Source organism: Sturnira hondurensis, unplaced genomic scaffold (assembly GCF_014824575.4).
Source record: "Sturnira hondurensis isolate 20B ecotype Veracruz unplaced genomic scaffold, ASM1482457v3 Scaffold0006496, whole genome shotgun sequence".
In the NCBI taxonomy this organism is placed as follows: Eukaryota; Metazoa; Chordata; class Mammalia; order Chiroptera; family Phyllostomidae; genus Sturnira; species Sturnira hondurensis.
The window spans coordinates 18,747,602-18,773,051 of record NW_028079127.1 but is presented as its reverse complement, the minus strand read 5'-3'; the positions used below and the strand labels follow the sequence as shown (position 1 = coordinate 18,773,051).

The window sequence follows — 25,450 nt, the reverse complement described above, 5'->3', positions numbered from 1 at the left end:
AAACATTTGAAAATTGACCAAATGAAGTCATTTTCCTCATTTTTTCCTGAGGAGGCCATCTTCCAAGCAGAGGCCGCACCCAGCCGCCCCATGCCAAAAGCTGCCAGAGAGGGCAGAGGTCTTGGGAGTCTTTAAACCAGGGTTTTTACCAAGACACCTAGCTGGAATTTGGAGAAAGTTTAAAGACTCATTTTTATCTTTAAATTTTCACTTGTCTTAAAGTCCACAGCTTGTCTTCTCATACAGGTCAGTTTCAATTCCTGAACTTCCCAGGCAGTTGTATTGACCTACTATGTTCCATCTGCCTGGTCCGCTAACCACAAGTAAGCTCCGAGAGGTCCCCAAGGGGATCTTGTGGAGAAGGATCCAGCAGCATGGGCAGAGTCCAAATTGTGTCCAAAGAGGGCCAGGCACCCTGATCCAAGTAGCCCCTCCAGATTCACCGCAGTGCCCTGGTCTCGTATAGTGACAAAGACTCTGTAGCCAAAACTTTCCTAGGAAAAAAACTAGAATATCCATCTTACTTTATAGTACTTCTTTGTTATGGGTTAAGGCTTTTGGGTTAAGGCTTTTCAACTAGCCCCCATGCTGTAGAAATCTTACAAAACTCCCAAGTCCTCCAGCCCTCACTTAGCAGAAAAGAAAACTTATTTTCAGGGCCAGAGTTATCACCTTCCTTTTCATGATCATTGGGGCCATTTCAGACCCTTCCTACTGTCCTTGCCCTCTGTGGATTGGGGGAACATACCCCTTGTAATTGTCTGTGCTAAGCGATGTTTGGGTTTCCCCAGGGTGAGTATGTGTCCTGCCTTCTCTCGCTACTCCGCCAGATGTGTGACACCCATTACCAGCACCTCCTGGACAATTTCCAGAGCAAAGATGAACTCAAGGTACGCAGCAAAGCACTTACCTTTCACCCAGGAAAGGCAGTATTTGGTTAAGACCGCCCAGGAGCTTGTCCCCTGCTAGGGGGCAAGTACAAGTGATCAGGCTAGGACTGCCAAGGCTTCAGGATCCATCAGCCCCACTTTAGAGCTGACTGTATGGCCTCTGGAAGCTGAAAGCTGGCAACTGGCAACATTCCCATATAGCCAGACCCCAGTAACCCCGGCAGGTTTTCTCTGACTGACAGTAGCTTTGTGACCATGCGCCTCTATGAGAAGCTACCCTGGGCCACACTAGTTGGCAGCAAACCAAGACCCCTCCTTTTCTTGTGCTTATATTTTTCCCCTACACACCAGAGTTCTTTGTTTAATAACTATAACAGTAGTGACAACTTTTCCTCATTAAAATGTATTTCTGCAAGTTTACCATGGAGAGCAAAAGTGAGCACTGTCCATTGGCTGCCAGACTCTGGATCCCAGATCACTGAGGAGCTGGGCACTGAGGAGCACAGAGCAGTGGGCCCGTGATGCAAAGGACATACCCGAGCTTCATGTGTGGTGTCAGCTGCTGACAGACTTCTGGGGCTTGTGTCTGTGCGTTAAAACATACCACTCAGTTCATCTCAGTATAAAGAAACTGTTGCAAACGTTAGGTCTGTGCTCTTCCTCCACTCAGAGCCAAGTCACTTTCATTTCACAGTAATGCATTACACTGTGTTTCATTTGTGTGATCTTCCTTAATTATACTGTATCAGTTAGTAAGTGGTCACTTTCTGCTCTCTGACCCTGCCTGCCTTTCCACAGACATGGGTCTCTGTACATTGTTATCTTTAACTGGTTGCATGAGGCCAGCTGATCTTCTCAGAGAGGTGAACTCGACGACCTTGACCTTGAAGCAGACGGAGAGTTAGCTAGAGCCCCGAGTGCACAGCCGGGTCAAGCAGTGCTTGCCCGGGGTGTGGAGCCTGAGAACGCAGTCTTTGCTGTTCTGGGTCATTTGCATCTGGAGTGTGTGTGTTATACTCACTGATTCTCAGAAGCTCAGGCTAGCATCATTATCTTGCTTTTTAATTAAAAGTTTATTTTTATAAGAGCAATACGAATACATAGTTTTAAAGGCCAAACATGACAAATCTTACAACATAGACAGTGGTTCCCTGGCTCAGCTTCACCCATGTCCAGTCACTACTCCCCAAAGACAACCGCTTGGAACTCTTTTGCAGTTCTTCAAGTAGTTTTTACTGGCATTTTGAAATTTTTAATTGTTAGTTATTAGCTATCTTCTCCTTCCCATGGAAAGTGAGGATGATTCTCTTGAACCATTACTCTCACACACACACACGTCTCTCCTCTTGTTCTCCCAGCACACATTTTTGTTTTGTTTGATAACCCACTCTTCTGTACTATAACTAGGGTTAAGTACTGTGGTGAGCCAGGGACTGTACTCTTATACTTCCTTTCCTGTAAAAATTTTTGTTTTTCTCAGAATTAATTGCCTCTATTGTTATTTGCTTGGTTTTATTTTATTTTATTTTTATTTTTGCTTTTCAAATCTAGCTAGGGTTTCTTACTTTCTCTGTCATCTCTATAGTATAACTCTCCTTCCCATTTTCCTCATGGTCAGATATGACAGATACTGTCAGGCCACTCTTTTTTCTCTTGGAGACTTGCTGTGTTTTTATTTGTTTCACTCTCTGTCTTTCATGTTAGAGGCTTTCCTCCTGTATGTAGACACTCCTGCATGTCAGTTTGTGTCCAAAAGCAGGGGTCTCTGGTACTGATTAAAAACTGTCTGTGGCCCTGGCTGGTGTAGCTCAGTGGATTGAGCACGGGCCTGCGAACCAAAGGATCGTGGTTTGATTCCCAGTCAGGGCACATGCCTGAGTTGCAGGCCAGTTCCTAGCAGGGAATGCATGAGAGGCAACCATGCATTGATATTTCTCTCCCTCTCTCCTTCCCTTCCCCTCTAAAGATAAATAAATTAAATCTTTAAAAAAAACTGCGTGTGCACAGGGCTTGTCTCCTGCGGGCATCCTGTAGATGGCCAAAGGGTGTCTGACCACTTGGTCAGCATGTCCTCTAATTCCTGTGTCTGTTAGCCTGTTGCCTGGTACTTGCCTGTTTCCCCAAAAAGGACTCCTTTACCCTACTGGGATGTTGCAGCCTGCCAATATTGGGAAACCAGATAGGGAAAGGAGGCTGGGAGTCTGCCAGTGCAGCAGGCAAACTTTCTGTGTATGCTCAGTTTTATTCTGGTACTTCAGCCCCCGAACGTGTCCTCGAGGACAGACCCTCAACGAACAGCTGCTCCAGAGGCGCAGCCTTCAGCCTTCCAACACAGTGGCGGAAGCCGAGCGTTCACCGAGTGGCTTGGGTGTGTAGGTTAAAGGGTTTCTTTCATTCAGTTTTGGAAATTTAGCCAGTATTTCTTCAAATATTTATTTAGTATTTTGTCCTCCTTATCGTGCCTCTCTTTCTAACACTATTACTTATAGGTTTGTGTACTTGATGGCATCCCACAGGTCTCTGGTGCTCTGTTTGGTTTTCTTTGTTTATATTCTTTCTGTTCCTCTAGATATCTCAGTTGCCCCATCTTTAAATTCTCTGGTTCTTTCTTCTGACAGTTTACACCTGCTCTTGAGCCCCTCCACTGAAATTTTCACTTCAGTTAGGGTACTTTTCAACTCTAGAATTCCTGTTTGATGCTTTTAAAATAATTTCTATTTTACTGATGTTTTCTGTTTGGTTAACTGTTGCCCTTATACTTTTCTTTAATTCTGTAGTTATGGTTTCATTTAGTTCTTTGAACATATTTAAAGTAGTTGATTTAAAGCCTTTTCCTAGTAAGTTCAACGTCTGAGCTCCCTCCAGGAAAGTGTCTATTGACTTCTTTTTTCCTGGGCATGTACCACACTTTTCTGTTTCACTTTACATCGTATAACTTTCTGTTGAAAACTAGACAATTTAAGTAACATGGCAACTCTGGAAATCAGAGTACCTGTCTCCACACAACATGAACACACACCCCCCCAGGTTTGGTGGTTCTTTTTGTTATTTTGTTGTTTACGGTGATGATGATGATTTGCTGGACTAATTTTTAAATGCCTGTGTTCTTTGTTGTGTGCAGCCACTGAAGTCTTCATTCAGTTGGCTTCGTGGTCAGCTAATAACGCGACAGAGATTTCGTTAAATGCCTTAAACCAGTGAGTCTCCCGTACTTAGCGAAGTGAGTGTGTCGGGTCTGACTGTCGCGCCCTAGCAGTCTCATCACTGCCTCGGCCATCGCGTCCCACTTGCACAGAGGTCTTTCCTGGGCAGGTGTGCAACTCTGTACACACTTAGGCCTTCTAGATGCCCAGCCAGAGCTTTTCAAAGACCCGTATGGCAATCTCATGCCCAGATGTTTCTTCTCAGTGTTGTGTGTGTTCTCTTGTTTGCCCCAGAGGATACGGCTGCTTCATGTGCCTGGGATGTTAAAATTATTATGACTGACTTTTTTTCCAACAAATGCCTTAGTGTTAAGGCTTCTCTCACTGAGTGAGCTCTGAGTCAGGTGTAATAAGTCCTCTGAATAGGGCTTTCCTCAGTGACTACCAAACAGATCAGAGAGTAACACTTCTCTGGGGATGGCACTCTTTCAGGAGCTCCAAAACCATTTCATCCCTTCAGTGACTGCTGGGCTGCAGGTCCCCACTACTGCCATGGTGCCACTTGTTTTCCTGGTCCTGTGGATGCAGGGAGAGGGAGGGCATGGGAATGGGAAAGTAAAAACACAGTGAAGCTCACTCTTTCTGCTGAGATGCAACCATTCTTGTTGAATAACACTCCTTGGATTACTGCAAGCCTTTGGTTAACCAGTCTCTGTCACCATTTCATTGCTTTCTTGGAGGAGCACGTTTTTGGAGGTCCTTGCTGTGCCATTCCTAAAGTACTTCTCCTGCCAGTGTGTTCCTAACATCCAAGAAAGCAGATTCTTAGAGTCAAATACTCAGGGGCCATGACCGAAAGAGTGAGACCCACAGACTCAGTGGGATGGATACTGGTTCATCTGGAGTCTAGCACTACCTAGGCTTTGGACTTTAGTCACTGGGCTGAGTGAGTACGAAGCTGCCTCTGATCTACCTGGTTTGGATCTGCTTCTAGAGGACTTAGAACTCACACTGGAAGAGAAAAGCATCTCACAAGGGAACCAGACTCTAACCCACTGGTCCCACTCATCCTCATGGTCCGGATGTCAGGAGAGCCCTGGTGGGGAAATGTGTGCTGCGAGGGCATGGGAATGGCTCATGTCAGGCTTTCCTCTGGGTTCAGGAATTCCTGCTGAAGATTTTCTGTGTGTTCCGGAACCTGATGAAGATGAGCGTCTTTCCTCGGGACTGGATGGTGATGAGACTTCTCACAAGCAAGTGAGTGTGGAAGGGCCCTGTGCTAGCATCCACAGAGTTGTGCTCAGACTCAGGTGTGTGTTTGTGCAAGAGAGAAAGCAAGAAAGAGGTCAAGACCAAGGCCATGGGGACAGAGAGGTGAGAGTAAATGGGAAAAAGTGTTTTAGGCACAATCAGTAGGACTTGACCATTTTACCGTAAGTTCAAAGAGAAGAAAGAGTCAAAGATAGTTTTTAAAAAATGGAGCCCAAGGGCCTGGCAAATGATTTCATAGTAAGGATAGCAAAGGAGATGTTAAGGATAAGAAATACAATTCCCAGCAAAGGGTTCCTCCTTGAGGAAGGCTTGTTCTGTGGCCTGTTCTCTGTGGCTTGTTCTCTGGCTTCTGTGGCTCTTGAGTCTCATGCACTATCCCAGACTCTCTTCTTGATTTGGTTTGTGTTGTCTGCCAGACACTGCTTGCCTCCCACAGTTAGTGCTAATTACCCACCTGAGACCTGGCTGTGAGGCTCTGCCCACTTCTAACTCTGGCCACAGAATTCATGCTAAGGCCGACCCCAAATTGCCTGCTCTGTTTATATTTCTAGGCTGTGCTTCTAATTGGAAAGTGATGCCTACAAGTGATGCCAGAGGTCAGGTGCTGCCTCATCTGGTCTCCCTCCACTTAGGAGGCCACCTGGCTGCTCCTCTCTAACCCACTGCCTCCCCTGCTGATCCGCCTTTTCCATTGTCATTGCACAGTGTGTAGTGAAATTATTTGAGTTAGCTTATATTAGCAGGGGATCAGCGTGGCTTTCCACTTTGTACCTGTTATAGTGCCCTTTTCTTCTTTTTTCAGAACTGCAAACGTTTTGTATAGAACAGAATGGATGAGTAGTTGCACAGATATTTCCTCAAATAGTGAATTTTCTATTTGAGTCCCTCTTGTTTTTATCTCTCAGCCACTACTCAGAGCCCCTCAGGCTTCCCAGCCCATCATGCAAGAGCAGCCTCTTCTTTCAAGGCTTTTACCTTTCAAATTGGCAGCGCCTCTGCTGGTGGACTGGTCTCTCTAATGCACTGGTTTTTGCCTTGCCCTCTCCTGCATCAAAGCCCTGGTAGTCGTTGTTAGATGTCAGTTCTTTCTACTTCACTTCCTCTCTACCTCCGCCTGGGCCCTGGGTGCCAGCAAGCCGCCTTCTCATTCCCCTTTTATGTGTCCAGGCTAAAATTGAGAGTGATACTCTAAACCAAAGGCCGTAATTATAAGAGGCTTACAGATGAAAATGATGGTATGTAACAAAGGTACTTAAAAACTATAAATCCCTATTATCAAGTTAAAAAATAAAATTATACTCTTAAGTCCTCTAGTGATCATAACATGTGTGCCCCAGCATACTAGAATCACTCCTTGAACTAGAGGAAACTTTGAAAAACCATCAAACCTCCCTCCCTCCTTTTATAGGCAGGGAAACGGGGTCCAGGGAGTGATAGTACCAAGACCAGACAAAGGCAGAGCTAGATCTGGAACCCACTAATATTCTTTACTGTTCTGCCAACAGTGAGGCGTTTCCCCAAGACTGGTTTTCAGGGGGATGTGTACCATCCCTCTCTTTCCCTTTATAGTCACGTCTTACATGAGAGCGTGTTGTACTCAGAGTTTGCTCACAGGCCGTACGCAGTCAATGCTAAGCTATCAGATGCCACTGCTAGTCTTTTAACTCTGCCAAACACGTTGTCCCCTTGCTGCAGTATTATAGTCACTACCGTCCAGTACCTGTCTTCCGCACTGCACAAGAATTTCACAGAAACAGACTTCGACTTTAAGGTAGGAGCTCCTAAGATCTATCACTGTCTTTGTAATAAACCTAGAAAGCCAAAGTTCCCTCTTTTTGTTTTACTTAAAACAACCATTTTATCTTGTATACAATTTTGTAGGTCAGGAATTTGACATGGATTCAGCTAGGTGTCAGCTTGGGGGCTGGAGCAAGCTCACTGGCTTTTTTATGTTATTATTATTAATATGTTGGTAGTATCAAACAGCTCTCAGGCTTGATAGTTGCAACCATCAAGTTGCAACGTGGGAAGTGTTGGGAGCCAGACATCCATGAGTTTTGCTTCCTAGTCTGGAATTAACTGTTGGTTTCAGAGGACTCAGAAAAGAAAAATAAAGTCCTCTTTGCAAAGATATTTAAAAAGGGGAAAAGAAATCAAGACCTTAGCATTATAAAATGCATTCTGGCCCTGGCTGGTGTGGCTCAGTGGATTGAGCGCAGGCCTGCGAACCACACGATCGCGGTTCGATTCCCGGTCGGGGCGCATGCCTGGGTTGCAGGCCAGTTCCCAGCGGGGACTCATGAGAGGCAACCATGCATTGATGTTTCTCTCCTTCTCTCCTTCCCTTCCCCTCTAAAGATAAATAAATAAAATTTTTTAAAAATGCATTCTGTGCTACATACACATATATTTAGAAGCTCTCCTTGCAAGGGTAAGGACTCGGGCTGTCACGTGTTTTCTCTCTCTCTGTCTCTCTAGGTGTGGAATTCTTATTTTAGCCTGGCAGTCCTGTTCATAAATCAGCCAAGCCTCCAGCTAGAAATCATCACTTCAGCCAAGAGGAAAAAGATTCTGGATAAGTAAGACATGTGTCCAGGTGGGGCTGTGTTCCGTAGAGGCTCCTTCAGACGTCCAGAAGGTTCTCACTGAGGTGGCTCCCCAAGGAGCCAAGTGAGAGAGTGCAATTCAGTTGAGAGCCAGATGCCTTAGTATTTTGGGAAACAGTAGAAACAGTGCTGAAGTACTGTTGGCCTCATTGGGTTTGTAGCCTTGTCTTCTTGAACCTTCTCCCACTAATAACTGGCTCCTATGTTGGTATTCCCAGGTATGGGGACATGCGTGTGATGATGGCTTATGAACTGTTCAGCATGTGGCAGAATTTGGGTAGGTCTTTTCTCCTTATTTGTCTCTTCTCCATTTTGCATAGCCAAATAAAAAGTGGCAAGACTCATAGCTTCCACCAGGTTTTAGGAATGTTAATTCAGACCCAAGAAATCTTCACATGTCTTTAACATAACACCTCATATGGATGGTGTAGCACATGTGCACAAAGCCCTTGGCAGGAAAGTTAAGCTGAAAAATAAGACTCCAGTAATACATATTCACAATCCCTTTTTTGAGAACTGAAAATCAAAAGGAAAAAAAAGAAGATGAGGGCTCCAGTAGTTTTTCCCATATTGAGAACTCATGCCTGCGAGGTGCCCCGTGTTCTTCGTTGTCCTGGTCTGGTTGTTGCAGGCTCGAAAGCACAGGGCGGCCATGCATTTCAGTAAAGATTGAAATGCTTCCTGAGTATCGAGTTCAGGCGTGCAGGTCACATTCCTGTACCACTTACAGGAAGAGTGGATGTAAGAAGGGAATTTTAGCCCTTAGGTAGGTTTTAGTTTCCTTTTGATGACTTCTTTTTTCAGGTTCTGTAATATCCACTGCTTTAGATCTGACAGTGTGAGAGTTTGGGGTAGCATAGTTGGATTGCCCTGGTGGCTAGGTGGGTCATCCTTCGGAGTAAAGTCTGCTTTCAAATAAGCTCACGGTTCTGAAGCCCTGGGAATGATCATACAATCTTAAGATCTTCTAATCCTTCATTAACCATCAGAGGTAACAAGTGAGGTGTGTGGCACTTCTTCCTGCCAGCAAACACTGGGCCTTCTACCCACGGTGGAGATGTGTTTCCCCAGGCAGGCTCTCCAGCTTCAGTATTCTTACTTCCTGCATTTAGCACATGTTGGGTATAGATTTTAAACCTGAAGTTGACTCCAGTTCCAGGAACACAAAAACTTGCAATTGTACCAAACCCCAAGATTGGAATACGCAGAATCAGCCTCAGGGCTAACACTTGATCCTTAGGTAAGCTTTCTCAAGTGGCAGAAATTTTTTAAAAAATGCCAAATTTTCCTGATAAAGCCATCCTGTCTTATTGGTTTTGGTGGAAATGGCATTTCCTGGTCCTCAGAAATGGATTTTACTTTGCTACAGCCGTCGTTAGTACGTGGGCACACAGTTTATTTCCTCCTTTGTCTCTGAAGGACTGGAAGCAGGTCTCTGGCAGACGGTTCACTCTATTTCACCCTCGCAAGGAAGAGAAGAGTTCCATTCCCAGTCCTGAGGACTGGCTCTGGCTTCTGGGACCCGGATCAGGCCAATTGCAGGGAAACCCACATCACCTACTTCCACTGGGCAGGCCTCATTAAAAAGGTTGAGGGGTGAGCTGAGCTGGTCTGAGTAGATGTAGTTATACCATCAGAAGTGCAATGTAAGGACCACGGGCTCGGCAGGTAGGGCACCCAGAGAAGAGTCTCTAAGCCATCGTGTGGGAGTAGGGCAGGGCTGTGCAGGGGGCCCCTGCTAACTCAGGAAGGGGCCTCACAGGCATTCATGAGCACACTGAGTGAAGAGGCCCCTGGACTTCCGACCTCTAGTGGCTGGACCAGGGAGTGAATGAACATCCTCATCACTTAAATGCCTCTCTGGGTTAAATAGAGTTAGAACCCCCAGGGAGTGTGTGTTATGTTTAGATGCATTTTTCTAACTAAATAACTCTTGTGAACAGATTATCTGAAACAATCACAAGTTACTCAGAAATCCTATTCTATCTAGAGTAGTGAACTCTGCTCCGTGACCTCACAGTGATTGTCAGGTAGTTTGTAGAGTCTCCCAGCAGATTCTTTGGAGAGTCTATTTGTGCTTGTTAAATGTCTGTTTTAACTGGGCTGGGCCAATTCTACCCATGAACGCTAAAAAGCCAAGAATGGGAGTATCTCAGAAAGCCGTTAGGGAGAGCTTGCTTTGTTCTCAGATGCTTCCAGTGCAGATCAAGTCATGTGCTGTGGCCCTACTTGGGAAGCTTCTGTGAAGGAGCAGGGCAAGCATAAACTAATACCTGTTGGTTTTGTTGTTCAGGTGAACATAAGATCCACTTTATTCCGGGAATGATTGGTCCTTTTCTGGGTGTGACACTGGTCCCACAGCCAGAAGTGCGGAATATCATGATTCCCATCTTTCATGACATGATGGACTGGGAGCAGAGGAAAAATGGCAACTTCAAACAGGTAGGATGGCACCTGGTAGTGCTGGGGTTGCTTTCCTCCGCAATGAACCCTTTCTGCCCCAGAAGCTGATCCAGATGGCTCAGCTGAAGTTCCAACAGGAATGAGTTGTACCTTGGCCATCTTGAGTCCTGTTTAAGGGTTTTCCCTTACTTGCTGGCCAGGATTGATTTGTAGATTTTCCTCATGAAGTTAGTGGCCAGAAAAGGATCAGAAGAAAGGAGTGAATGTCATGTGGAAGGAACTTTCTGATCCAGCGGAGAATAGCTATGACTCTAATCTCCTAGCTTAATTCAGGAGAGGGTCCTGGGAGCATGTTGCGCTTCCTCTCTGGGGGATCCCCAAGGTGTATGGTTTAGACATTTCTAAGGTTGGAGCCCAGACCAGATGATTTCTCATGGTTCAGGGTAGCCCACAATTTCACAGACTCCTATATAGAGGGGTGGGTCCAGGGGGTGTGAGCCCTTGGCTTCTGACTCAGTGGCTTCAGGCCATCCCTCTGTGCAATTCTTCTGCCACATCTAACATGGAGGTTAGATGCCCATATATCTGTGTTCCAGGAATAGGACTAGGGCTAGTAGGGGTCAGTGGTAGGGGAGCCGATGTTAGCAAATAAATAACTTGCTAGCAACAAGAATTGTCCACTGAGCTGGCCTGATTTGGCAGATGGGGAGTTCCTCTTTACTGGTGGTTTTCAAGCAGAAGCTTCCAGGAGACTTCTGGGGGAAACTTCTGTGTCGGCATGGGGAGTGTGCCCGTTTCCCACTGAGCTCTCTACCAACTCCATTCTGGGGTGAACCGGTGGCCCTACAGTGAGAGACTGTGACAGTAAGGAGCAGACCAGGCAAAGAATAATTTTTAAATTTCCATTTATTTATTAGTAAATTTACAAAGAGTAAAATTTTCTCTATATGATTTACAGTTCTGTAAGTTTTGGTAAACATATAAAGTCACGTAACTACTACCACAAAAATATTTTTTAGTGGCAGCAAGATGGAATTCCTAAAAATTCCATGTTGCTGCCCCCTTGTAACAAACCTTTCCCCTCCATTTAACCTGTGGTGACCATTCGTCCGCACACTGTCACTACGGGCATGCGTTTTCCAGAGGGTCGTTTCAGTGGAATCATGTAGACCATGGCCTTTCGAGACTGGCTTCCTTCATTTAGCATGATGTCTTTGAGAGGTTCATCCATGTCACTGCATCTGTCAGTTTTTCTGTTGCCGAATAGTAGTCAGTGCAGCTTATTCATTCACTTTTAAAGACATTTGGGTTATTTTCACTTTTTGGTGATTATGAATACATATAGCTGCTGAAAATCATTTCTTTACGGGTATAAACTTTTTTGTACGGGTATAAACTTTTATTTTTCCTGGGTAGATGCATAGGAGTAGGATTGTAGGGTATTGTGTTAAATGTATATTTAACTTTATAAGAAGCTATTAAACTGTTTTCCAACATTTCTATACCACTTTGAATTTGATCCATATACTCACCGTCATTTGATATTGTATCTTTGTTTATTTTAACCATACTAATAGGTGTATAGTTATCATTGTGGTTTTAATTTCCATTTTTCTAATAATTAATGATGTTGAGCATCTTTTTTAAAAAAGATTTATTTATTTTTAGAGAGAGGGGAAGGGAGGGAGAAAGAGAGGGAGAGAAACATCAGGGTGTAGTGACCTGTCATATGCCCCTACGAGGGACCCTACATGGACTCATAGTCCATGAAGACAGTATATCTCTTTGAATATTTAGGTCTTTTTTATTTTTAAAAATTGTAATTTATTGGGGTGACAGTGGTTAAAAAAATTATATAGGTTCCAAATACACAGTTCTATTATACATCATCTGTATATTGTATTCTGTGTTCACCACCCAAAGTTAGATCTCCTTTGTCACCATTTACCCCCATTTACCCTCCCCTACCTCCCCCCCCAATCTCCTTCTGGTAATTACCGTACTGTTGTCTGTGTCTATGAGCATTAAGAAAAAGAAACTCGTTGACTTATTTTATTAGTATTTTATAGTTTCAGCATACAGATCTTGTACATGTTGTTAAATTTATATGTATTTCTTGTTTTTAGTGTTGTTATAAATTATTCTGATTTTTTAATTTTGTGATGTGGTTGTTTGTTGCCAGCATGTAGAAAGAAATATGATTGATTTTGTACAGTAACATCACATTCTGCACCCTTTCTAATAAACTCATTAGTTTACAAGCTTTTGGTAGATTCCTTGAGATTTTTGGTGTCACCTACAGGCAGAGGTGGTTTTCTTTCTGCCTTTCTAATCTGTATGACTCGGTTTTTTTCCTGCCTAATTGCACTGGCTAGGACCTCTGGTCTGAATTTAAGTGATGAGAGTGGGCATCACTGCCTTGTTCTTACTTTTTAGAAACAAATATTTATTTATTTATTTATTTATTTATTTATTTATCGAGAGAGGGGAAGGCAAAGGAGAAGGAGGAAGAGAAACATCAATGTGTGCTTGCCTCTTGTGCCCCCCCTACTTGGGACCCAACCTGGCCCTCATCCCAGGCATGTGCCCTGACTGGGAATCGAACCAGCAACCCTTTGGTTCGCAGACTGGCATTCAATCCACTGAGCCACACCAGCCAGGGCTTCCTTGTTCTTAATCTTAGGGGAAAGCATTCAGTGTTTCACAATTATGATGCTAATTCTAGATCTTTTATAGATCCTCTTCGTGGGTAAATAGTATGTAAGATGAGAATCTGTTTTTGAAGTGTGTAGCTCTAATATCTTCAGAACTTCAGAAAATAATAACTTCAAACAGAAAAGAACTGTAATTGCTTTTCTGTATCGTCACACATGTGCCTTCGAATTGGGCAAAATGCACAACTGCCTGGTAAAAGAACCCAGTGACCAAGAAGTAGATGGCATTACAGAGTCAGTCAGCTGATTCTGCACCAGCGGTTGGCTGAGTCTACTATAGGAGGGGCTGGGCCGCATTCCTCCATCACTGACACAGAATCAAGAATTCAGCTCTGTGGGAGACTGAGTTGGAGCTCATTTGTCTCACCTTTCAAGACTCAGCTAATGAGCTGTGTTCTGCGCCCAGTAAGACCGTCTGGTATCCGATGAGCCATGTAAACCTTGCTGTCCCGGGTTGGAAAGCCTTGCTGCTGCTTCCCTTTGTCAACAACACAGGAGCAGGAAGTATTTTAGAAGAATGGTCTGCTCTTCCCACTTCCCACCCTCCTGAAGTACCTATTCAGTGTGATGTCCTTCCTGCACCACTTTTGCTGAGACCGTTCTCCTGAAGGTCATCCATAACCACCAAAATCCAATGAATTTTGGCCTTCCTTCTAATTGTGCTTTTCATGGCTTTGACTCTGTGAACTACTCCCTTACCTCTTACCACCTATTAAACATACTTCTTCTAATGATAAAATGGTGCTTAATGTAAAAAATTAAAAATACAAATAAGCTATAATGAAAAATCTAACCCATAACCCTATATTAACTTGTAGGGGAGGGAGTTGGGATATGTCTTTTTAGACTTTTTTCCAATTCATAGTTTTTTAAGTTTAAAAAGTGGAATCATTCTGTGTTTTGCTTTTTTTAGAACAATTATGTGTAATGATTTTCACTCTCCCTTTGGTGGCAGCACCGCGCCCACTTCATCTCCGCCTATGTGTCAGTGCTGTGTGTCCCACGCTGTCAGCTCAGAAGCTGCCTGGCGCTCGCGCCATTGGGTGGCTGCACCACTGTGCATTCAAAAAGGCTTCTAGTTTTAGGAACTTAGGCTCATTCCAAACTTTTGTTAAAATTGAAAAAAAATGCATTCCTGATTATTTTCTTAGGTTAATTTCTCATCTCTTAATTGCTAAATCAAAGAACAAAAACTTAAGTTTTTATACTATTTCTTGAAACTCTTGAAAGTCTATTGACTTCTCAGATGCTGGGCCACCCTTTTCAGTGTGTGCCCCATCCAAGCACTGATGGTGCTGAGCTGGTCAGCTCTTGTCCTGCCTCCCCTCCACCACCACACAATGAGCTGTTGGGAATGAGCACTGTTTCTTGTGCTTTTATTTCTTAGAACCCAGCACAGTGTCTGGGACAGGGTGGGTTCATGGAGATGAAAATCACTGAGCACTTCCCAAGAGCTAGGACACGGGGAATTGAAGAAAGGTGTTAACCACCATTACCGTCCCACAAATGAGGAAACCTGGACTTAAAGAAGTAAATGTTTTGTCCAGAAGTAGACAGCTGGTTATATAACAGGAAAAGTGCCTGTTGAATGAATGAATAACAAGGTGTCACTTCAGGAATATCAGTGCCATAAACAAAAGCAATTCCTCAAACCTGAACAGGACAGAGTTGAAGACCTTACCATTCCATTTGACTAAAGGCCATTGGTTTTGTGTGCATGGGTCTTCAGCATCCCCTGTTTTGGATTTTTCAACTTCTAACTTTTTCCTTCATCAGCACTGCAGAGGGTGATGAAGTAGCTCTCTCATAGCCTTCCAGTACCAGCTTCTTTGCCTAATACAGAAGTTCTAACATTTGAATGGGCAACAGAACCACCTGGAGGCTTGTTGAAACACGGATTGCTGCCTCCCCACAATTGTGTGACTGTCCCCATCCTGGCCATGTAGCAGACTCTCCTGTTCTCTGCTAATGGGATTCCAGAAAACATGGCTGCCCTCAATGGATTTCCTAATTCAGTTGTCCTTTTATTAGTTCATTGCCTTAGGACCCTTTGGCCCTGTGCAGAGTAAGAAAATGCTTCTCTTACATTTCACTGTTAAGTGCATCCATACCACGTTTTGCTTGTGTGACACGTGTATGTAGTAACACTACAGTGCCGCATTTTCAAGGATGATGAAGGGTTGGATGTCTCACCTCACAGCACCCCAATGAAGCCTGTTAGAAAAGTGGCCGAGCACTGCTGGAAGCCTTGCAGATCAGGTGGGGCAGCGGTGACACTGCAGATCAGGTGGGGCAGTGGTAACACGTGCACTATTTCTCCTTGCAGTTTAGGGATGCAGTAACAAATGCAGGTGTCCCGTTGGTGACCCGAGGGCTTCAGGTCCCCTTCAAATGGGGACAGACAGGTGGAGCCCTCTGTCCTGCAGGAGACCCTCTGAAGGAAGTACCTCTCCCTTGACCCAGCCCAATGGCAGTCCAAGTAGGGACCAGCCCCTGCTTCACTTCTTTGTAACTGGCTGAATAGAGGGTAAAGTTCTAACCGAATGTGTTTTATACACACAAATTCTTTTGAATGAACATTTTTTAAGAGAGAAAAAACTTTGACAAAGGCCTCTTTGGATTCATAATACTTTTCTCTCCAGGAAGTCCTTATGTTTTGCCCCTAACTGGGAAAAAGTATCTGAGAATTGTTAAGTTCCAACTCTTTCCAGCCACTGGAGTGGGAGGTCTCCCTGGCTCAGAGAGGCAGGGTGGCTTCTCGGGGCTGTGGGTGAGCTCCTGCCTTCCCTGGCATTTATTTGGTGCAAGGACAAAACAGGAAGCAGTTCCTCACCACCCTCACCTAGCTCAGGGTCAGCTCCGGTTTATAAAGTCTCTGCTTCCCTCTAGGTGGAGGCCGAGCTGATTGACAAGCTGGACAGCATGGTGTCGGAAGGGAAAGGTGACGAGAGCTACAGGGAGCTCTTCGGACTGCTGTAAGATGCTTCAGCCCCAGGCACCCAACACTGGGGGAGGGGGTGAAGCGGGCCCACGAAGGGGAGGGGTAGAACCCATGCTGGGAAGGCCTGGGGGCAGGGTGCATTTCAGGAGAGACCTGGGTTGTTCCTAGCAGTAGCGGTGAGCACCTTTTGTCAGTACAGAAAGTGGCATCATGACAGCAAGCTCTCTCAGAGATAGCCATAGTTGACAGATGATCACTCCGCGCTCCTACATTTGCTGATAGGAAAAGGATCATTATATGTCTTCATAGCATGTGCTGAATCCAGTTGGGCAAGTCGCCTATGGGGACTCAGTGAGGGCTCAGGGCTGTAAGATTGTACAATCAGCTTCAAAAATATCAACATGGATTTAGTGCCCTGAACAAGTTATATCCCCTCTCCAGGCCAGTTTCCCTGTTTGTGAAACAGGGTGGTTGTGCTGAATGACGTCAGGGGTCTCCCAGGTCCACCACTCGTGGCCTCCGTCTTGAGTTCATGGAGGCCAAGAGACCTTACAGGATTTGACACAGGGCTAATTCCCAAGGGAGGAATTCGGGAAAGCTGGGGTCCTCCCAGACAGACAGACATGTTGGGTGTTTTATTTTTCTAAGAAATAAAACCTTAAGACATTTACGTCTTTATAGTCTCCTGCCATATCACTCTTTTCCAGCTTTGAGATTTCATTTTAGTGCCATATTGAAGACAAACCTGTACCATACTTTTCCAGGAATAATACTGTACATTTGCTTAGAACTTTGCACAGTACAGAATATGTTGACATTTCCTGTTTTATCCTCACAACACACCTTTGAGGCAGGCAGGGCAGATATTGTCCTGATGAATGGCAGGCCCCCAGCTGCACAGCCAGTAGGAAGCAGCTGGGGGTGGGGGTGGGGGGGTGCAGATCTTCTGGTTTAGGAGGGAGAGATCTGTCTACCACGCCCACTTTGTTCCCTGATGAGTCACACAATAAAATGTTGATTTATTTACTTGAAGTTTAAGTAATTATATTTTGTGAGAATGAATCCATCTTTTAGCATTTCTCTTTTAGCTGAAGCTGTTTCTAATTGTGGAAGTCAGGCAGAGAATTCTCTCCTTAAACCACTAACAGATGACTTTACTACAAAAGGAGAAGCACAAAATAACTTGTAATTACTAATTACCTGACCAAATAGTGTTTCATAAACCCCTCTAAAGTCCTGTCTCAGAACTGAGAGCCACTGATGACATGGAGCAGCATTTCCCAGTTTGTGTTTTGGAGAAGATGGTGGGTGTGCTGGCTGATCAGTTTAGGAAAGATTCAACTGAACAAAATTGAACAGGTCTCCGTAGCTAGGATTTCTCTGCCTTTAATGTGCAGAAAGATGTAAAAAATCTCCAAAAGGAGGGTGTTGTGATTAGCACTTCCTGTGCTTGTGTGCTCACGGAAGAGCTCCCCCAGTCGCCCAGGCCAGCAGAGCTCTTAGGACACAGTTTGGAGAATGCTGACGTGGTGGCTTTTCCCATGTGGATCAGGGGCCAAAGCCGATGGTCCCACCTTCTCTTCTAGTGACATGAGTCACATGGGAAACCCTCGCTTTCCCAGAAGCCTTGGTTTGGTGCAGGGTAGACAGTCATTGTCGTAGCAGCATTGACAGCTGCTAGGCTATGGGTGTGAGTCCCCAGTGGTGTGACCCTAGCTGGGCCTTCCAATTTGAGTGACTTTTTATGAACTTAGGAGCTAGGGACAGTCTGGAAAGGAGTTGAGAGAAACCTGTGGGAAGGTAGAGGATCTGAGAAGCCAGGCTCTTTGGAGAAGCCAGATGCTTCCCCGAGGCAGCAGGAGCATGGGGCTGGTGAGTGAGAAGAGGACCTGGGCGTTTAGCTCTTGGCTCCAGCACATTTTGCACAGGAGCATCCCCTGACAGTAGAAATAGCCAGTGTAGCTCCTGGGGGGTCTCACACTGGGCCCTACAGGTGGCAGTTGAGATAGCCAGGAATCTTTCCCTAGATTCCCTTGTTTTGCTGAGGGCAACTCTAAGCAGTGATGGAGGTAGTCGGCCAGTTGACAAAGCCAAATCCAACCAATGCTCGGTGGACTTTTAATTCAGCTACTTCTTCAGAACAGATCTCACAGTGTACACTGAAAGGGGCTGTGGCTTTGAAACTCCTCCCTTAGTTCAGTGGCATTCTAAGGCTCTTGTACAGGAAAATGGAAGAGATGTTCATTTGTTGTTGCCAGTTCAGTAATTGCCTTATTGTTGCTTTCTGCTGCATGGAGTAGAACCCAGCTGTTTGGGCCCTACCCCAGGTAAGACTGCAATGCGGTAAGTCTGCCGTCTCCAGATGCATCACAGGCCCCATGGGCTCTAGGATCTCTCTCTAGTGCCCAGAGAAGACTCACGAATTGTGTATCATGTTTGTTTCCCTCACCCTCCCACACATAGCTTACTGGAGAAGGTTGAACAGGAAACATGGCGCGAGACTGGCATTTCCTTTGTGACCTCAGTCACCCGCCTCATGGAACGCCTTCTTGACTACAGGTATCTTCTCAGGCACCTACCTGATCCCCTCTCAGGTCAGATTACTCTTTCCAGCAAGGACATCCTTTAACCCTTAAAGCTGAGACCATGTGCCCTTGAAGGGTTAGACTATTTTGGCATTGGGTACCATCACCAGTTATTCAGAATTTACTGATGGCCAAGGGTGGGGGCTGAGGAAGAGGGGGAAGGGGAGAGAGAGACTTAATTCCTGGGATACCTCCCGATATGTGGGTATACATTCCCAGGGGACATCCCAGGACATGCAGCCACCTGGCTTTCCGTTCAGAGGAAGGGACACAGCAGGCAGGGAGAGGAAAGCTGACTCTAGTCTCCAGAACAAGGCAGAGAATAACTGTAGCTCCTTAACGTAGCCCCTCCTCAGAGCCACATGGCACATGGGTGGAGAAGTGCTGCCTTGTACAGAAGTGTGACCCAGAAGGGCTTTCAGTTGGCTTTTCCGTTGTCTAGGGACCTCATTTTTCCATGCCTGCATTCATTGCCAGAAGTCTGTTTATTTCTGTCCTTTGGTCCTGGCCGTGAACAGATTGAAGGAAGCAGACCGTGAGTGAGCTCAGAGATCTTTACATTCTTTTCAGCTTGAGAGTTCATGTGAAATTAGTTTTTTCATGAAAACCTGCTTTCTCAGTCATTTCCTGGCTTTTCAATTAGGCTTTTCACGAGTGACCGTGAAATTGCCACTAGAGCCTCTGCTATTCTCTCAGGAGGGTTCAGGTGTGGTGGTTTAGGGTTGCCTTTTGGAACCTTGAGGAAGATGATAAGGAAGGAGGGGGAATAAAAGAGGAAACCCAGCCCCAAGCAGTAGTTGTCTCCTCTGTGCTGTAGGACATGGAAGTGCCAAGGGGAAGTATGTTCAACCCATGGATCCGGAAGTGAGAGCAAGTTTAGGCCACCACCAGTTGCTGCTGAATAGGAGGTGTCGCTGTGCCAAGACTTCTGCTCTGCAGAAGACTCAGGTGCCCAGAGCACTGGGCTGATATGGAAATGGAATTCATGAGAAAAGTGCTCGCACCTTGAGCTTCCCCTCTTCCTATAGCACAGTTATGCCTGTGTGAGCTTCAGGCCATTGTTCCTGGGCCTTCTAAGGTCACAGGGGCCTTTGGGGAGTCCCTCGTAGAACCTGAGGACTTACTTGTTGGTGCCGTAGCCCTTGCTTTTCCTGCACATGCCATCGTCCAGGGAGCAAACTCTTGCTCTCCTCCTGACTACAACATTTAATGAGGGTTGGCCTTCTTCACTGTGGCCTGTTAGAAAGAACAGGAATTACTTTCTTAGGCTCCAGGGCCTAGTTCTAGCTGTTTGATTTCTCTACCTACTTGCACAGATAACTCAAACTCATGGCCAAAACCGAGTTCGTTCTCCTCCATTTCTTGTCTCAGTGATGGTACCTACAACAAAAAGTTCACCCTCTTTTGCGTGCTATCAAAGGCTCTTCATAAACTGGCCTTTGCCCACCTCTCTGGCCCTGTCTCCTACCGGTCCCCAGTACCCGTGTCCCGCTCTCCAGCCTCCCAGTGTCGTTCCTTGCGAACACAAAAGGAAGCACCATGATGCTGATAACGCTCCCATTTATGAAAACTGTGCCACATGCTTTGTGCTTTACACACATTGTCTCTAATATCGTAAGCAGCCCTGAAGGGTGATCCTTTTTACCAGTGATGAAACACTATTGGTGGGAAGTGCCATTGCCAGGATTTGAACCCAGACCTATCTGACTCCAGAGCCATGCCCTAGCTCCTCATCCATGTTGTTCCCCCGCGCAATCTTCCCTTCAGGCTTCTCTGCTGTGTGTCCTTCTAAGCGGCTTTCCGCCCCCACCAGGGGGCTTTCCCAGCCAGGAGCTTAGCCAGTTGTCCCCACGGACCTCTTTCAGAGCGTGGATCACTTTGGATGATGATCATTTGTCACTCAGTTTGACTCACTCAGCAGGAGAGAGCCAGCTCCTTGAGGACAGGAACCCCTTGTCCTTACTTCCCTGGTTCCCTGCATGGAGCCGTGATAGTCCCTGGCAGGTTTATAGTACATGTTGATTGATTGGATAAACTTACAGGAAGGTTATGCAGGAACCAAGGAAGTCTCTTTTACCCCAGTGCAGTTTAGTTCAGCGAGAAGTTAATAAGAAAATAGCTGTTGAAAGCTAGTATATATGTACGTATACATACATATATATATATATATATATATATATATATATATATATATGTACATATACATATGGGTGTATATATGTGTATGTATATACACACACACTGATTATACAAGTAATCAATGCATAGCACTCCAGGATGACTTGAACCTATAGTATGAAACTCAGTTTTATATTGGTATGGACCTTAGGTACTTAGAGAAGTACCTCTTTAACTCTTGTGTTAATATCTTCAACTTCTGCACGAATCCCAGACATTTTGTGTTGGATACAAAAACGCTCATTGGTTTTTGAAAATGCACGGATGTGCATTTCCCAGGTTAGACAGCAAAGCCATGGAAAGGTATTCTTAGTGCCCTGGAACAGATGGACAGAGCTAGGGTTGCCAGGCCCTTGGGGTTCTTTTGGAATCCCCCCCTGGAAGAGGCAGCTGGAGGTCATGGAGCCTTCCTTTTCCAGGCCCCCCCTGTCACACTGAGGGTTGCCCAGCCACTGGTCTAGGCACAGCCAGCCCACTGCACATAGCCACAGCCAGATAGGTGCTTCAAAAGCCTCTTTCAGAAGAGTCTTCCCTGCTCATCCAGGGGGAGACATCAGGGGAAGCAGCTCCAGTTGGAAAACAGCCCAATCCAGCATTGGGTCACACTAATGCCTCAGTGACACTGCAGTTCTGTGTTGTCCCAGAATACAGGACTGCTTCTCATCTACACTCTCCCTTCCAGGGATTGCATGAAAGGAGAGGAAACGGAGAATAAGAAGATCGGCTGCACAGTTAACCTGATGGTGAGAGGACATGGGCCCTTCCTCCTGTTGCCTAGAAGAGTCAGTTCTGTCCTGCCCTGCAATTGGCGTGGCCTTCCTACAGTACGCAGCCACAAGCCTAAGAGTCTGAGTTAGGACATCAGCTCCATTATTGGCACCTTGGAGGTCTACCGCTCTTCAGTCACATTCCCACTTGGGAATGGAGTGAAATGAACTCCTCTTTGGATAGAGCTCTAGCCTGTCCTGTTGGCAAGGCCCCACCATCCCTGACGTACCCTAACCCTGGCTTGCCCTGGCCCCCGGGCTGCACTGGCACCCCTTTTCTCCCTCGGCACTCAGGGCTCCTGCAGATCCACCGGTGGCTTCACCCTAAGCAGCTGTGCCTTCTGGTGGGTCCTTTCCCTTCCTGGTGTGGGCTGCCTCCACGGCCTACCCAGCACACGAGAGCTGTGGCCAGCTGCCTGGATCTCAGGTATGGCCTCCACAGGTGGCAGCCTCTCCCATCTTTATGTGCATTTCCTTCTCTCTTACAGAACTTTTACAAGTCAGAGATTAACAAAGAGGAGATGTATATTCGCTACATCCATAAACTTTGTGACATGCATTTGCAGGCTGAGAACTACACAGGTGAGTGGGAGGGGGGAGCCATACTTCCTGGAGAGGACAGGCTCGGCGTTGTGCACGGCTGGCAGAGAAAGGGTTCTGGACTGCTGTCTGCCAGATGTTAGCGCAGTGTTGGGGCCTTGCTGCCCCTCGCCCTTCTCCTCTCCCTCAACTGCTTTGTGACATGTGGTGGAGAAAGCAGGCGAACTTCCGCTTATGCCTTGTGCCTTGTCTCCTGCTGCCTGAGGCTGCTGTTCCATTCTCCTTGCCTCCTCTTCACCCTCTCTGAGGCCTCCTGAGGGACTTCCAAGTTCTGGTGTGCCAGGCTCAGAGCACCCTGAACTCACCATCTCTAATGCACAGTGCCTCTCTAAGTCCACCCTTGGACTCCGGGAACTCGAACCCGCCAGCAGACGTGCCTTGCAGCCTAGGCTCTTCCCTCCAACGACACAGCAGCCCGCATTGCACTCCCAAAGAAGAGTCTGGAGAGGGCCCTCTGACGGGCCCTTCCACAATTCAGTGTATTACTGAGGCCTTCTCTAACAGGATACGTCCAAAAGCATTTCAGTGTGCCTATCACACAGGAGTCAGGAGTCCTGCCTGATCGCCTTGAGCCATAGTTTCCCCCAAATAGTAACCTTCTCACTGTGGTGATCGGCCCCTCCATCCTAGCCCTTGGACCACAGAACTTAAATATGTGTGCTAGATCAGGAAATTCAAGCTATTATCCACAAACATTATTAGAATTAGATGGATTTATTGAAACACAGAATTTTTTTTATCTCTAGCTGTCCAAGTGTTTGGCATAGATGCCAAACAGAGCATCTGTGCTCTGACAACAGAGCTTGACGAGACTTGAATGATGGCTGGGCTGACTCTGCCATGTTCTGCGTCCACTTCTACTCATGCTTCCAGGAACTCCCAAAGAAGGCAGTGGGGTGATGGACTGATAAATCCCGTGCCTCAGTAGCAGCGTGTACTAAACTGGAGGGCCATGGCTGAGAGGCTGGGTCACAGATGTGGACAGAGAAGGGGTGGAGGCTGTTTCTGGTGGCTTCAGGAGTGACATTTGGAAAGAATGTATTGTTTCCTAAGCTCCAGAGGCAGGCCTTGAGTGCCTCAGAGGCTTGTCCCCCTGAGACAGGGCTTTCCAGATCCGGCGAGGGTGCGTGTGCATACCTGGGCAGGAGGTCCAGTGGCCAGAGGACAGGTAGAGGGGCCAGGCTGAAGAGCAGCAGGGGCCTCTGCAAGCCAGTGGGCGGGGCCAAAACTGGGAGTGGGTCACAGAACAATCAGAAAAGAGGTGCTTCATAGTCCTGGGGAACAGACCTGAGTAGGGCCTCGAAGTCCACACAGATGCTAGAACTAATTAACTTTCCAAGAGGAGATGAGCCCCTAAAAATGAGTGAATAGAATAGGAAAGCGTAGACAATGAAGTGAGGACCCTGAGCAGCAGCTGGAATTCAGTGTGACTCATTCCTTGGAATTTGGAGATTTAGCTGCTGTGTTATATAACCTTCTCTGACCGTTCCACTTATAGGGTAAGGTGTTGCTGGGTGTCTTCCCTGGGTCTAGCATCAACTTTAGGTTCCTCCAGGAATGGAGCTTCTAGCTCCAGGTCCACCACACAGCACCAGTCACACTTCCTCTCTCTGGTCCTTTTAGAATCAGTAGAGATGAGGAGAGAGGGTCGTTCCCAAGGCTATGCTGGATAAGAAAGTGAAGGTAAAGGCCTTGAGGCTGGCCTCGGGGTCAGTGCTCACTTCTAAGAGCTAGTTCTGCTAAGCCTGAAAAGGAAGTTCTAGTCATCTGAGCAAAGAACCCAGGAGCTCTCTCTGGCATGCCTGTGTCTGCCAGCGCAGGGCAGCATGCGCAGGGATCCTCAGGGAGCTGGGCCGTACATCGTCTGGGGCCCAGGACAAGCGGCCAGGCTGCGGGAAGGCGTCTCCCAGGATACGTGGCTCCTTCGTGCTGTTGTCAAGGGTTGTTGGCTGGCTAGGCAGCTCTGTCTCACCTTTGGTATCCAATGTCCCTGACCTGGGCTGCACGTGCTTTGCCCCGGTGTGCTGCCCGGTCCCGGACCCCTGCATCGCCTGTCCCCACAGAGGCAGCGTTCACTCTGCTCCTCTACTGTGAGCTGCTGCGGTGGGAGGAGCGGCCTCTGCGGGAATTCCTCCACTACCCGCCTCAGACGGAGTGGCAGCGGAGAGAGGGTCTGTGCCGCAAGATCATCCACTACTTCAACAAAGGCAAGGTAGGGTCATTAGGCAAGCCTTCCAGCCCTCAGCTTCTGCTGCACTGGTGCTGTGTGGGTGGTGAGTGGGTGGGTGTCCAGGTGTGTGCATCAGATCTGGAGGCGGCATGATTTTCTCTGGGAGCAGGGGCAGGAGCGGGGAGAAAGGGCTGATTCTGTAACTTGGAAGCCAGTTCCAGATTGGGGGTGTAAGAGGTAACTCCACATACCAGCTTTGCACATCTATAAATGCTAATGTTCCCACAGCGGGGCTCCTGGGCCCACTTCTGTTTACTAGATGTGGCTTCCTAATCTGCCATGGAAAATGAGCTGTGAAAACGAATGGATTTGAACCCTAGCCTAAGGAGCCCTGTGCTGCCTCTCCCTGGTGCCTGCTCTTGTCTTGCATGTCTCTTCCTCACGGCACAGCCTAGGCTTCTCTTCCTCGTTGGGTTGCCCACCGCCAGGCCCCGTGCTGTGGGGCTGGCAGGCATGCTCAGCATTGGTTCAGGCCTCCTTGCCCAGCTGTCGTGCTTCCACCCCTCGCAGAGCTCCTGGTGGGCCCTTTGTGCCCAACCCCCCACCCCCGTCTACCTCTTTGGCTTGTGGCCCATGCACTGGAAAGGCTGGGCGTGTAACTTTATCGAAGGTGTTCTTTCATTACTCAGCTTTGTTTGTTTTGAAGGCTGAAATAGGATCATTCGGGGAACTATGGTAGCTGAGCCCCTAACTTAAATGGAAATTGTTTTTTTCAAACGAGTTTTTCATGATAAAAAAGGAAAGATTTAAACCAAGGTTGTCTAACCTTTTGGCGTCTCCGCTCCACACTGGAAGAATTGTCTTGGGCCTCACATTGAATACGTTGAGACATGTAATCACACACACAAAAAAACTCATAATGTTTTAAGTAAATTTACAGTTTTGCATTGGGCCACATTCATAGCCATCCTGGGCTGCATGTGGCTCATGGGCTGCCGGTTGGACACCCCTGATTAAACCTTAATGAATTTTGCCCATATATCAGTTTTTCTGGAACATAGGAGACTTCCGTATTTGTCAAAAACACTCACCCCTGCAAGGGATACACTGATGAGCAAGAACCTTTCTGAAACCTCAGGAGTTCTCATGTAACCCAGCGCAGAAAGGTGGTCATGCTCAGT

The 25,450-nt window shown here is 46.7% G+C and overlaps 1 protein-coding gene across 7 annotated transcripts in view; it reads left to right on the top strand.

The window, feature by feature from the left end:
- Window positions 1-25,450, top strand: part of DOCK3 (dedicator of cytokinesis 3) — a 301,329-nt gene that overhangs the window by 244,246 nt on the left and 31,633 nt on the right. For 6 of the 7 annotated variants that reach the window (XM_037049608.1, XM_037049606.1, XM_037049604.1 and 3 more), the window contains 12 exons: window positions 792-890; window positions 5,196-5,290; window positions 7,001-7,076; window positions 7,784-7,884; window positions 8,130-8,188; window positions 10,205-10,353; window positions 15,918-16,003; window positions 18,270-18,296; window positions 18,433-18,528; window positions 21,415-21,475; window positions 21,988-22,081; window positions 24,163-24,311. In XM_037049608.1, coding sequence (XP_036905503.1) covers window positions 792-890; window positions 5,196-5,290; window positions 7,001-7,076; window positions 7,784-7,884; window positions 8,130-8,188; window positions 10,205-10,353; window positions 15,918-16,003; window positions 18,270-18,296; window positions 18,433-18,528; window positions 21,415-21,475; window positions 21,988-22,081; window positions 24,163-24,311 — 1,092 coding nt within the window. The remainder of the gene's footprint in view (window positions 1-791; window positions 891-5,195; window positions 5,291-7,000; window positions 7,077-7,783; window positions 7,885-8,129; window positions 8,189-10,204; window positions 10,354-15,917; window positions 16,004-18,269; window positions 18,297-18,432; window positions 18,529-21,414; window positions 21,476-21,987; window positions 22,082-24,162; window positions 24,312-25,450) is intronic. The other variant, XM_037049605.1, reaches the window with a different exon arrangement.